Source organism: Uranotaenia lowii, chromosome 3 (genome assembly GCF_029784155.1).
Source record: "Uranotaenia lowii strain MFRU-FL chromosome 3, ASM2978415v1, whole genome shotgun sequence".
NCBI lineage: Eukaryota > Metazoa > Arthropoda > Insecta > Diptera > Culicidae > Uranotaenia > Uranotaenia lowii.
Window position 1 is genome coordinate 6,894,084 of NC_073693.1, and position 12,019 is coordinate 6,906,102.

Below are 12,019 nucleotides of genomic sequence, written 5' to 3' on the forward strand. Positions count from 1 at the left end.
GTTGATCAATAAACCTTAAATGAGTTAACTATACTGTACGTGAGAAAACAAAAAGACAACGTGTAAGGCTTTTTGAAATCCGAACTGACCCATGCCCCATTTCGAAAGGAAACTGATGTAGAAGTATCTTAAGTTTTGAACCTACAAAGTCATCTTCTTATTTTAAATTTGTCATTTTAAACCATGTTATGTGAATACCATCACTTCACACTGCACGCTTTCCACTCATTAACGGCAGACTTCGGACAACTCGAGGCACACGTATTACTAGAAGAGCTCTTTAGTTCATCATAACCGAAAACCTTCTGGCGAAGGAACAAAAAGTTGCATACTTACTAGATAATAAGAAGATTAAGATTTGAAGTTAAAAATCAATATGTCATCCGATTGATGAAGAAAAGTTCAAAAGCAAACCGCCAATCAAACTTGGTCAAAAACGGACAAGAGATCGAAATAAAAATCTAAAGACCCATGCCATTTATACTGCTCGTGAAAATGAACGTGAAAAATCTTATTTCGTCAATAACTCAACAACGCGACTAAGTAAGATTTTTTTACATTGTGGAATCGATGGGGAATGGTTTAAAGATAAAAATCCAACTGGTCTTGCTCTTTAAAACCTCCTAGAACTTTTTTTATTCCAATTCCCCCGCCCTGGGTTTTACACAAACTAGGTAGTTGTGTCTCGTTTTTGAGTTATTAACAAAATAAGATTTTTTTTTACGTTCATTTTCACGAGAAGTGTAAACCAGACTTAAGACAATACTAAACCCAACTAACTGTTTTCGTTTTTCTACTTTTCCCCTACTAGATGTTGTCGATTTTTTTATTCAGTTGAAAAAATTGTTTGGCCAATTTTGATCGAGTCAACTGAATTCTCGTGGTAGAATCGTCAAATGACTATCGCGCAACGACTACTGATTTTCACAGCCCGACCTAGAAATAAGTGATGATTTTTGGTAAGTAAAGGCACATGTTTTAAAAAAAAAAATAACAAAAACAGAACAAATTAAGAAAATTCTCTTCAAAAGAGCGTCACCGGAGAAAAGGGGAATGGTTTTCGTTTACATACAACGCGTTCGTAAATTGATTTGTGGGTGATACATCGATTTTTTTGGTAGATGTCAAATCACCTTCCAATGCTTTTGCATACAGTTTGTTTAATTTATGAACGATAAAAAAATCACTTCGATAGAAAAAATCAAATTACGAACGCACCGCTAGAAGACCTTTAAAAAATTATTTGAAAATCAACAGTGGTTCAATTTTAATAAACCTAAGATTAATGTGATGTAGGTAGAACATGTTGTAGAAAAATGCTGAAAAGAGTAGCTTGATAAATAAAAGCGCGCAAAATTATCACGTAAATTGTTAGGGCTACTGGAGGCTTCACTAAACTCGCTTTATTGGGTAAGTGGGAAGACGTTACTATATTGCTCGAACAATGCTAAATTTAGAAGAAAAAAGTGCGTGGTACTAGGTATAAGTATAACACATCTTTGAATGATTTGTGAGTAAGTAATGTCGCAACTCATTCGAACTAATTCAATTGACGATACTTGGGGATGTCGTTAAGCTGGTAGCGCTGTGTGCTCTCTCAGTGCTTTGGGAGCTTTTGAGGCTTGTCTCGTTTTTGGCGCCGATGACCACCATAAAGACATTATTTGCCAAACCTAAACCACACATAAGGCACATTTCGGATAGAAGTATCAGAGAAATCAAAATTATTATTGTAGTTCTGGTTTCCATTCTACACACATTAGTTTATTTGAAGTGATTGTTTTTCCTTTACCTATCCAAAGGCAAACCATAACCTTAATATCCCTTAAGGCTCAACTAAAACTAAATCATTGGTTTTTATCATCTTAACCACTAGAATCACCTTTTAAACGCCTGAACCTAAAGAGTACACATATAAATAAGAAACCAAATTCTGCCTACCAGAATTGAATAAAAAATAATACAGAATAGGAACAATGCTAAGAACCAATTGGAATGTGCTACTGAAAGAATTTTCAGAGACTAGAATAAACTAGAAAACAATAGAAATGCCATGGAAATTTGCCATTAAAATATAACAACACACGTATTGAAAAAAATGCCGTCCCTTGCTAAGTCAAATTTCAATGTCAAAATACGATCTCAATCACTTCTTGTTGCGCAACAGCAAACCGGTCACGAATCGGGCAATTTTTTCGTAGGTCATAAACATCAAGGCCGCTGTAAGAACCGTTTGCAGCAGCTTGGCTTCCATGCCCCGGAACAAACCGGCAGCACCCTGCTTCTTTAGAATGACCAGAAGCATCTGGATCATGTTGATTCCAGGCGGCAAATTCAACCCCTCGTCTGTGTTACCGTGACGTAGTTTCGTTTGGATAAGCTGCAGCGGATATGTCAAGACGGTGGCCAACGCTTTCGCCATTGCCCCGATAGCAAAGAAGGTTGCCGCCGAGGCATTCTTCGAATCGGTTACCAAGCGACGCTTCAAAGACTCGTAAGCCATGAACTGAATGGCCGGATTTACAACCAACAATAGAGACGGAAGCATACCGGCCCACAAACCCTTAACGCCTTCGGTTCGCCAGATGTAGACCAATCCGTCCAGCAGATTATCGTAATGCGCTGTGTTGTCCTTGACCCGATGGCCCAATCCCTTCATCTTTAGCCGGGTGTTGACGACCCAGAAAGGAGTCGTGGATAGCACATTGACTACTCCGGCCAACGAGCCCAACAAGAGATCGGCTAATGCCGACTGACCCACACCGGAAGATGCCCGCAGAGCTTTCAAACTGTGGAATGTGTAAAAGTACACAAAGTTGGAGATGCACAAGCTCTCCAGCACCGGTACGATGCCCCGATACAGGGTTCGAAAACCTTCCTCATCCACCAACTGTCTTAGCACAGCCCAGGTGCTGATGGCCTTACGACGTTCCGGTGATTCCACTAAAATTTAATAAAAAATAGGTCATCAATGATCTTATCGTTAAAGCGGAAAAAAATCAAATTACATTGCAATCGGGATCGTACGGTTTCCAACGGGTAGAAAGCAGACATGGCAATCACGCTTCCCTAAAATAATCAAAAATCGGTCATCCAATCATCCAGTTTACAAGCCAACAGTTCTTAACCATTGACCTTGAACTCATGGCCTTTGAACTGCTACGCTTGGAATATCATTAATGTCGAACTTACAGTGGCCCCAGATACTGCATGCACCCACGAAAGGTAGCTGAACACCTCGTTGATCGGTTTCGATTGTGCCATCTTGTTCCGGTTTCCGGTCGGTCAAATTTCACGGTCAATAGTTAAGAGCTAATCTTTGAATTTGTTAAGCACTCCACGCGTAAAGCTGCTTGCTCATCACAGACCCCTACTTCACTTTTAAGTTGATGTTAATCGATCAAGGTTTTTTTTTGGAAGCAGCGAAATTAATTAATAATTTAACCTGCAATGAGAGTTTGTCACGGAACTTTGAAGTGAGATTAATTCAATGATGAGCAATTTACCTTCCCATAAATGTGTACCAGATAAAGTTAACTAAAGGCAAAATAATCTTATCTTCTTTGCGAGAAAACTATGCTGTCCTAGTCAAATTTAAGCCTATATTTTGTCAACTTTAAAATTTTCACATCCCGCAGTCACGACGAATCACTCTGCTGAAGTGCTCAAAATGACTAGCGGTTCGGCGTTTCTCAAATTTATTCAACAAACCGTAACGCCTTCAGAAAAAACCCAGTCAGAAAATTGGTGAGCGGTTACCTTTATCTGCAGCCCGTGGCGTGGAGGATAGCCTCAAGTCTTCTAAGTCAACGGTCATGAGATCGAATCCCAGTCACGGCATACAGTACAGTACACTTTCTATGGGTTGGTGATTTTAGTATTTGTAAGATGCTAGTCATCATATTCTTGAAAGTTGTTTGCTTTGAGTTAAGTTAAAAGGAATCTCTTCGAGGAAACATCAAGTTTTCTTAAGACCCTGTGTGTGTTTGTGTTAAAAAAAGGTTTAAGGAAATTGTTTAATCTTTGATCATCATCAAATCGGATCAAATTTGTCTATTTTATCAAATTGGAATTTTTTTTTTGGTTATTTATTTATAGAGGCTTTCAATATTCAGTTTATTCGCCTCTTAAACACGAAAGAACTCTTTAAATCTGAGAAATGACGAAAGCTCACATCTGGATTTAAAAGTCTTCGAATCAAATTTCATTAAAATTCGTAAATTTTGATTTTTTTTAACACTGCAGAATCCGCTTTATTCAAATAATTCATTCAATTTTAATCAGACAATTTTTTTCGGTGTCACCTTATCAACCAAAAGAATCTTCTTCTTCTTCTTCTCATTATGGCGAGCTGACTTCCAGCTAAACTGCCAAGTCTTGTCAGATTCAGGGTTGCTTTGTGCTACATTTGCATCTTTTGCGCGTGATTAAAGTTATCAGTGTTTTCAGTTGTTTACCTTTGCAAGGGACGGTTTTCTTTTTTTTTTTTCCGCTTCGACTGCCGACGTGTACACACGTGTGTCCTAACAGTTCGCCAGTGAATAAGTGTGCTAGAAAATGTTATGTACGGTACGAATGCTATAAAATATTCAATGAGAGAGAATACCAAAAGAGAATGGTCTCGAAGCATGTGAACAATAATAAAGGTTGGTCGGGCTCATTCTAGTCTGGACCAGTATCCGAACAACTAGTGTTCTTTTATTAACAGCCAACGTATAAGTATATCCGAACTTAGTAGAAAGTTATATAACAATTTGGTTTAAAACATTTGTAGCAGAATATAAAAGTGGCGACGAGTGATAAAAAAAAAACGACAGTATTTAGCACGGATTCTTAGAAAAATAAAAACTAATTCCATAGCGACATCGGCAGCGTGCATGTGGTTTGTCGTGTGTGGAATAGACTGTTGCTTAACTGCTTATTCAAAAATTGATATATGTGGATCATTTCAACTAACTATAAGCAAAGTTGGTTGAGGAGGTCTTAAATAGTTGAACGATAAAAAATTTTAAAAGGTATATCAAATAAAATAAATAGAGTTGTGTGGCAAAATTACAATTTGGGTCAGCAACCATACATGCGGTGTAATTCTTGGATGCTACGCCATTTTGTGCTGAAGTGATAAAACCGCGATTGGATAATAAGGGTATTGTACATTACTCTATTGTTTCATCAGACGTTAGCAGCCTGTAAAGGAGGTGAGCACCAGAAAAAAAAAAAAATCAGTGAGCTATAGAAATTATTTAGTGATCTGCACCAGTTTTGAGTAGTGAGCCGTTGCAAGGTGCATCGCAGCGAAAGTGACCTATAGCGCGTGGTGAGACAGAATATCAGCATCATCAGGGAAGGCGCTTGGTAAGCGTAAGCGTAAAAAAAAAAGCCAAGTCACGTAAGTGTATTGTATACTCTATTGGTTGATTTTGTATTTTTAGAGCAACTTGATCAACTACATCATCTTTAGTCATGTCATCATTAATTGGTACGGTAGATCATTACGTGAAGGGGTCAAAATTTGCTCATTACTTGGAGCGAATTGAGATGCTCTACCAACTTAACAATGTAGCTGAGAATTTAAAAAAAAGTTTATTTGTTACCTTAAGTGGTCCTATAATTTTTGAAGAAATTAAATTACTTTTTCCGGGAATGAAAGTTGAAGCAATCGATTATGATATCATGATTCAAAAACTTAAGGACCGGTTGGATAAAGATGAACCTAATATGGCTAGTTGTCATGCTTTTGATAGAAGAAAACAGGGGAAAGATGAGCCTGCCGAAAACTTTATTCTAGCTGTAAAGTTGATGGCTGAGGAATGTGGTTTTGGGGCATACAAGGACACAGCAATTCGAAACAGAATTGTATTCGGATTGAGAGATGAGGAGCTGCAATTTAAGCTGTGGAGTAGAGATGACTACACGTTGGAAGATGTTGAACGCATTGTGGTGAGAAGTGAGCTTGCCAAATTGAGAGTCGAATCCATGAGGGAAGGTGGTGATGTAATGAGGAGCATAAATTCGGTAAAATATCGCTTGGGAGATACGCATGAAGGGAGGTTCGCGCGTGATGATTATCAACATTCCAATTCAAGAAATCGTTTTCCCAATCGCAACCTAAGGCACAGTTGGGATCGCAATCGTGTTGAGTTCAACAATGCAAGGAGAGGTCGGTATAGTGATAATTTTCGCTCGAGATTTGACAACAGGGAAAGAAGTTATCAAAACCGGTTTTTCAACAATGAGAGAGAAATGTATCCTTATCGTCGAGGTTCACGCATGGAAAATTCACATGCAAACGTGGTGTGTAACTTTTGCAGAATGAAGGGTCATGTTAAACGCAATTGTACTGATTATGCTAAGCGTCGGCAAGTAAATTTTGTTGAACAATCAGATGAGAGTTACGATTTTAAAAGGCTTCGAATAAGGGATAGTGAAGAGGAAGATGATGACGAAGACGAATATCCGTGTATGATGATTTCGACAAGTAATAAAAGCGGCCCATGTCAGATTAAAGCTTTAATTGAAAATAGGGCGGTTCACATGGAAATTGATTGCGGCGCGGCGGTTTCAGTGATAAACTATGAATGCTATCGGAGATATTTTGAGGATGTTCCTTTGATCAAATGCAATAGCCGTCTTACGGTTGTAAGTGGACAGCGTTTGAATATTTGCGGAGAAATATGGGTATCAGCTAATGTAAATAACATAAAATCGAAAGCCAGGCTGATAGTTTTAGCTGGATCACATAAGTTTTTGCCTTTATTGGGCAGAAACTGGCTCGATATCTTTTTCCCAAATTGGCGACAGACATTTTCAAAATCTAATGTTGCGGTAAATGCGGTTGAAGAGGGTTTAGATTCTACAAATAAATTAGGTAACTTTGAAAAAAATTTAAAAAGTAAATATCCAAAAATTTTTGACGGGGATTTTTCAAAACCAATCTTAGGACATGAAGCAGATTTGGTACTCAAGGACAATCAACCAATTTACAAGAAGGCATACGAAGTTCCCTATAAATTGAAGGAAAAGGTGGTCAGTCATTTGGATTTTTTGGAACAACAAAACATTATTACACCTATTGCAACTAGCGAATGGGCATCGCCGATAATTATAGTGCCAAAGAAGAATGACGATATTCGTATGGTTATCGACTGTAAGGTATCTATAAATAAATTTGTAATACCTAACACATATCCTCTCCCTTTAGCTCAGGACATTTTTGCGTCTTTGACTGGGTGCAAATGGTTTTGTTGTCTGGATTTGGCGGGGGCGTATACGCAACTGCAACTTTCGAAGCGTTCAAGAAAATTTATGGTAATAAACACATTGAAAGGGCTTTACACTTACAACAGGTTGCCGCAAGGTTGTACATCTAGTGCATCGTTATTTCAGGAAATTATGGATAAAATATTGTTGGGTTTAAAGAACATTTGCTGTTACATTGACGATGTTTTAATAGCAGGAAAAACAAGAAAAGAATGTGAGAATAATCTATATTTAGTTTTGGAAAAGCTAGAAAAAGCCAATATAAAAGTAAATTTTAGCAAATGTAAGTTTTTCGAACAATCTCTCAATTATTTGGGTCATTTGATAACGGAAAATGGTCTTCTTCCTTCTCAAGAAAAATTATCAACTATAAGAGAAGCAAAAGTACCCCAAAATGTTACAGAATTGAAAGCTTTCCTAGGTTTAATAAATTATTATGGCAAATTTGTTTCTCATTTGTCAAGTAAATTGTGGAGTCTATATGCTTTGTTGAAGAAAAATGTTAGATTTATTTGGGATGATAATTGTCAACGAGCTTTTGAAGATAGTAAAAAGTCGTTGTTAAATGCTAATATTTTAGAATTTTATGACCCGGACAAGCCTTTGGTAGTTGTATCAGATGCGTGTAACTATGGTTTAGGGGGAGTTTTGGCACATGTAATTAATGGTCAAGAGAGACCTATTTCGTTCACATCGTTTTCCTTAAATAATGCCCAAAAATCATATCCCATTTTACACCTAGAAGCTTTAGCACTTGTATGTACGGTGAAGAAATTTCATAAATACCTTTTTGGTCAAAAATTTAAAATTTATACAGATCACAAACCTCTGTTGGGTATTTTTGGAAAGCAGGGGAAAACTGCAATTTGTGTAACGAGATTGCAAAGATATATAATGGACATGTCTATTTATGACTTCGACATAGAGTATAGACCATCTTCACAAATGGGAAATGCGGATTTCTGCTCCAGGTTTCCTCTTGATCAAGAAGTTCCGCGAAATTTTGACAACGGAAGCATTAAGAGCATAAATTTTTATGAGGAAGTTCCCCTTGATTTTTCATTAATTGCAAAGGAAACGATGAAAGACGAAATCCTTTCAAAAATTGTCGATTTTGTAATCAATGGTTGGCCACTGAAAATTGATAATAGATTTCAAAACATTTTTTCAATGAGATTTGAAATAGAAATGGATAAAAATTGTTTATTATATCAGAATAGAGTTTTCGTTCCTGATTGTTTACAAAATGATGTGTTGAAATTGCTCCATCTAAATCACAGTGGTATAGTCAAAATGAAACAAGCTGCAAGAAAATGTGTGTTCTGGCTTAAAATTAACAACGACATTGAAAATTATGTTAAAAGCTGCTCTATTTGTGCCAAAATGGCTACGGTGCCGAAATCGGGTGAAACATTTCCATGGATTCCAACTAAAAGACCATTTAGTCGGATTCACACCGATTTTTTTTATTTCGATCAAAGACATTTCTTGCTGGTAGTAGACAGTTATTCTAAGTGGATAGAAATTGAATTGATGAAGTATGGAACTGATGCAAATAGAGTTATAAAAAAATTTGTTTCTATGTTTGCGCGTTTTGGACTTCCAGATGTGATTGTATCGGATGGAGGCCCACCATACAATTCTAATCAGTTTGTAACATTCATGGAGAAACAGGGAATAAAGGTTTTAAAAAGTCCTCCTTACAACCCAACAAGCAACGGGCAAGCCGAAAGAATGGTTAGAGTTGTGAAAGATGTTTTTAAAAAATTTATGTTAGATCCGCAGACAAAATATCTTAATATAGAAGATAAGATTTCTCTGTTTCTAGTAAATTATAGAAATACTTGTAACGCAGATGATAAATTTCCATCTGAGAAAATTTTAAGTTATAAGCCAAAAACTTTATTAGATCTTCTGCATCCAAGAAAAACTTTTGAACATTTTCTTGAAAGAACTCAGTCAAAGGGGGAAAATGTACAAACAGTGAAACCTACATTTTTGGAAGATCCATTTCTCAAACTTAAGTTAGGAGATAAAATATTGTACAAAAATAACGACAAAAAATTATTTGAGAAGTGGATTGAGGCGCAATATGTAAAAAGAATTTCACCAAATGTATTTTTAATTTCTATTGGAAGGAACACCTGCAGCGCCCATCGCAATCAATTAAAGATCTTCAAGAAGCAGCCAACTAATTCAACCATACAAGTACAGATGAGAAGGGTCAAACGGACGATGGACAGCGATTTAGACGATGAAGAAGATTTTTATGGATTTCCGGAGTCGCCAGCGGCGACTAGTAAGAAGAAGGTTTTGAGAAAGGGAAAACGTAGGTGTTTGATGGATATGCCGAAAAATCCATACAACACTCGAAGCAAAGCCAGGTACAAGGAATCCAGTGAAGACCTATCATAATAAGAAATTTAAAATAATATGTCAAAGTGAATTATGAAATGCATGCACAGATAAAAAAATGTAACCTTACAGTACAAGTGATTTTACATTTTTACATCACCGCTTGAAAATTTTTGAAAAAGAGTATAGCTGTACAGCCATTTCTATGAAACACCCTTATTCTGGTTTTCGATCGAATCGAATTCGTTCGAAAGTTTCTCCAAAAAGTATTCTTGTTTTCGTTCGAACGTATAAGAACAGTTCGATTTTTCGAACATAGTTCGTTCGAACGAATGTATGCATTCTCGTTTTCGATCGAACGTATTTGTTCTACCGTCAGACAAACGCGAGTCTGATGCTGCGAACAGGGCGCGCTTGTGAAGATGAGAATAATTTGGGTTCCAAATGTGCAAATGAAATGTTGTGAGGTAAAATACTTTTTTTTAGTTTACGGAAGGCAAAATTGAGTGGTTTGAAATAAAAAAACAAATTAGGCATTTTATTCAAAATTGGGCTTTATTTTTAAACCAAACTCGTCAGATCTATGCGTTTTTTCAATCCTTCTAACACCTCGGCGGAATTGGGTTTCAGCAGCACAAATAGCACCAGCGGCTTCATTATCACCGGATCGTACCTTTTTGTGATGGCAATCAGCCTTGATATTGAGCGGCGTTTGTTGCTGCTGCTGACCACGGTATGATTGGTGGGCTAGATTCGTTGCCGAGACTCCGGGACCTTCCAGTCACTGTTTTTTTTAGGATCCTCGGAAACCATTCTAAAAATTGGATGATCACAAGCACACCAAGATCCGTTTGTATCGGGACATCTGGATACATATCTCGCGTCGCGGGCCGATGATTTTTTCCATAACAGCAAAAATACAAATGATAACGCTCAGAGCTGTCATTTTAAAGCAGCGATGCCACAAAATACTTTTATCGTCAGTTATCTCATTTTTGCCCATAAGAGTTCCAGTGAAACAGAAAAAATATACTGATAGATACAACTTTTTTGTGGCAACGGTGCTTAAAAGTTTCGAAGTTCATCTGGTAACACCAACATCGAACGTATCGCGTTCGAACGAAAACAAGAATAGGTTTTTCGAATTCGATCGAAAGTATCCGTTCGAACGAACGACAGATACGCCGTAAACAAGAATGAGGGTGAATTTTATTATAGAAGAATTATTCATTTGATAGCGGATTTTGAACCGAATTAAACATATGCAAACGAGAACAAGGCCGTACATCTTGGGAGGAACAGCAGAAACAGAGAAGCATCATTAACACCGGCAGGTAATGGCTCCGGCTCGATTTCCATCTTTTAACACCCGTTGTAGCTGCTGCTGGTGATGTTGACGGCAGGCAAGATCCATTTGTACAGAGTTTTCCCTGGTTTCCGGCTTCCGTACTCCAATCCGCCGAGCAAAATTTCACAACCCCACAAAACAAGAACGGTTGTTTACATTGAATTTGCTTGCCAGAAATGTCATTTTGATACGCAGGGCTGCCTAGAAATTTCGAATTTCATCTGGTAACACCAATCTCGTACGTATCTGATTCGAACGAAAACAAGAATAGCCTTTTCGAATTCGTTCGAAAGTATCCGTTCGAACGAAAGCCAGATACGCCGTAAACAAGAATAAGGGTGAAAATTACATGTCGAAGCATGCTTATTCCAACGCCAGTGTCCGTTTGTCAGTTTTGTTTTGTTTTCATTCCTGTTCGTTTCCCGTCCCGTGCTGCGTCGGCAAAAGTTGTTATTTTTTTTTCATCAATCAGCCCGTAATTGCTGATTTAAGGTAAATCAATATTGAAAATAACTGTGATTGACTCATTAATTTCACATTAATTGCTGTTATTTACAGGAAATTGATGCTGAATGCCAAAAACATCATAGCCCCAACTGTGCGACATCCAATTTTCTGCTGTCTTATTGCACCAGCCGTCGTTTCCGTTGACGGGGGAATCGGCTACGAAAATCAGTGCAAGTGTTGTTAATCAAGAAGCAAGTTAGATCAATGTGAAATAAAATTATTTTTATTGCATAAAACCGGTGACTTTTTTATTTTGCGAAACCACTCCCTGTCCAATAGGATTCGTGAGACGTGCAAAATAATGTAAATGTACAGTAAACAACAGCATTGAATGCTACCGGGAGTTTACATGAGATGTGCAGTATTATCACTTGTAAATAGCCGATTCCTTTCTACCCATGTAGTTGCATGTAAATCTACGTGGATTTTTCTAAGTGTGTGGTGAAGAAAGTTTAATTTCACATTTTGAAATATTCGTTAAAAGTGTGTTCGAGAAAAAAAAAAAAAAAAAAAAAAAATGCTTTGAAGCGATAAGTGCTTCGTTCGAAT

At 37.3% G+C, this 12,019-nt stretch overlaps 2 protein-coding genes across 3 annotated transcripts; one reads left to right on the plus strand and one right to left on the minus strand.

The window, feature by feature from the left end:
• Window positions 1-1,724: 1,724 nt before the first annotated feature.
• On the minus strand, window positions 1,725-3,684 carry LOC129750696 (peroxisomal membrane protein PMP34). The gene is made up of 4 exons (XM_055745701.1): window positions 3,507-3,684; window positions 3,193-3,445; window positions 3,009-3,069; window positions 1,725-2,943 (listed from the first exon to the last, which is right to left on the minus strand). The coding sequence occupies exons 2-4, from the start codon at window positions 3,262-3,264 to the stop codon at window positions 2,147-2,149; spliced, it is 930 nt and encodes a 309-aa protein (XP_055601676.1). The 5' UTR covers window positions 3,265-3,445; window positions 3,507-3,684; the 3' UTR covers window positions 1,725-2,146.
• Window positions 3,685-5,572: 1,888 nt separating this feature from the next.
• Window positions 5,573-9,714, plus strand: LOC129750692 (uncharacterized protein K02A2.6-like). Of its 2 annotated transcripts, none has more exons than XM_055745698.1 (2): window positions 5,573-7,152; window positions 9,399-9,714. In XM_055745698.1, the coding sequence occupies exons 1-2, from the start codon at window positions 5,644-5,646 to the stop codon at window positions 9,453-9,455; spliced, it is 1,566 nt and encodes a 521-aa protein (XP_055601673.1). In that variant the 5' UTR covers window positions 5,573-5,643; the 3' UTR covers window positions 9,456-9,714. The 2 variants fall into 2 exon arrangements, with proteins under 2 accessions (XP_055601673.1, XP_055601672.1); XM_055745697.1 differs by having other exon boundaries at window positions 5,573-6,868; window positions 6,941-9,714.
• Window positions 9,715-12,019: the final 2,305 nt, after the last annotated feature.

Coding starts and splice junctions, on each gene's coding strand:
- LOC129750692 (XM_055745697.1), top strand. CDS start 5,644: ATGAAAGTTGAAGCAATCGATTATGATATCATGATTCAAAAACTTAAG. Junction 6,869..6,940: donor AGATTCTACAAATAAATTAG/GTAACTTTGAAA, acceptor AACCAATCTTAG/GACATGAAGCAGATTTGGTA.
- LOC129750696 (XM_055745701.1), bottom strand. CDS start 3,264: ATGGCACAATCGAAACCGATCAACGAGGTGTTCAGCTACCTTTCGTGG. Junction 3,070..3,192: donor ATGCAGTATCTGGGGCCACT/GTAAGTTCGACA, acceptor TGATTATTTTAG/GGAAGCGTGATTGCCATGTC. Junction 2,944..3,008: donor CGTACGATCCCGATTGCAAT/GTAATTTGATTT, acceptor ATTAAATTTTAG/TGGAATCACCGGAACGTCGT.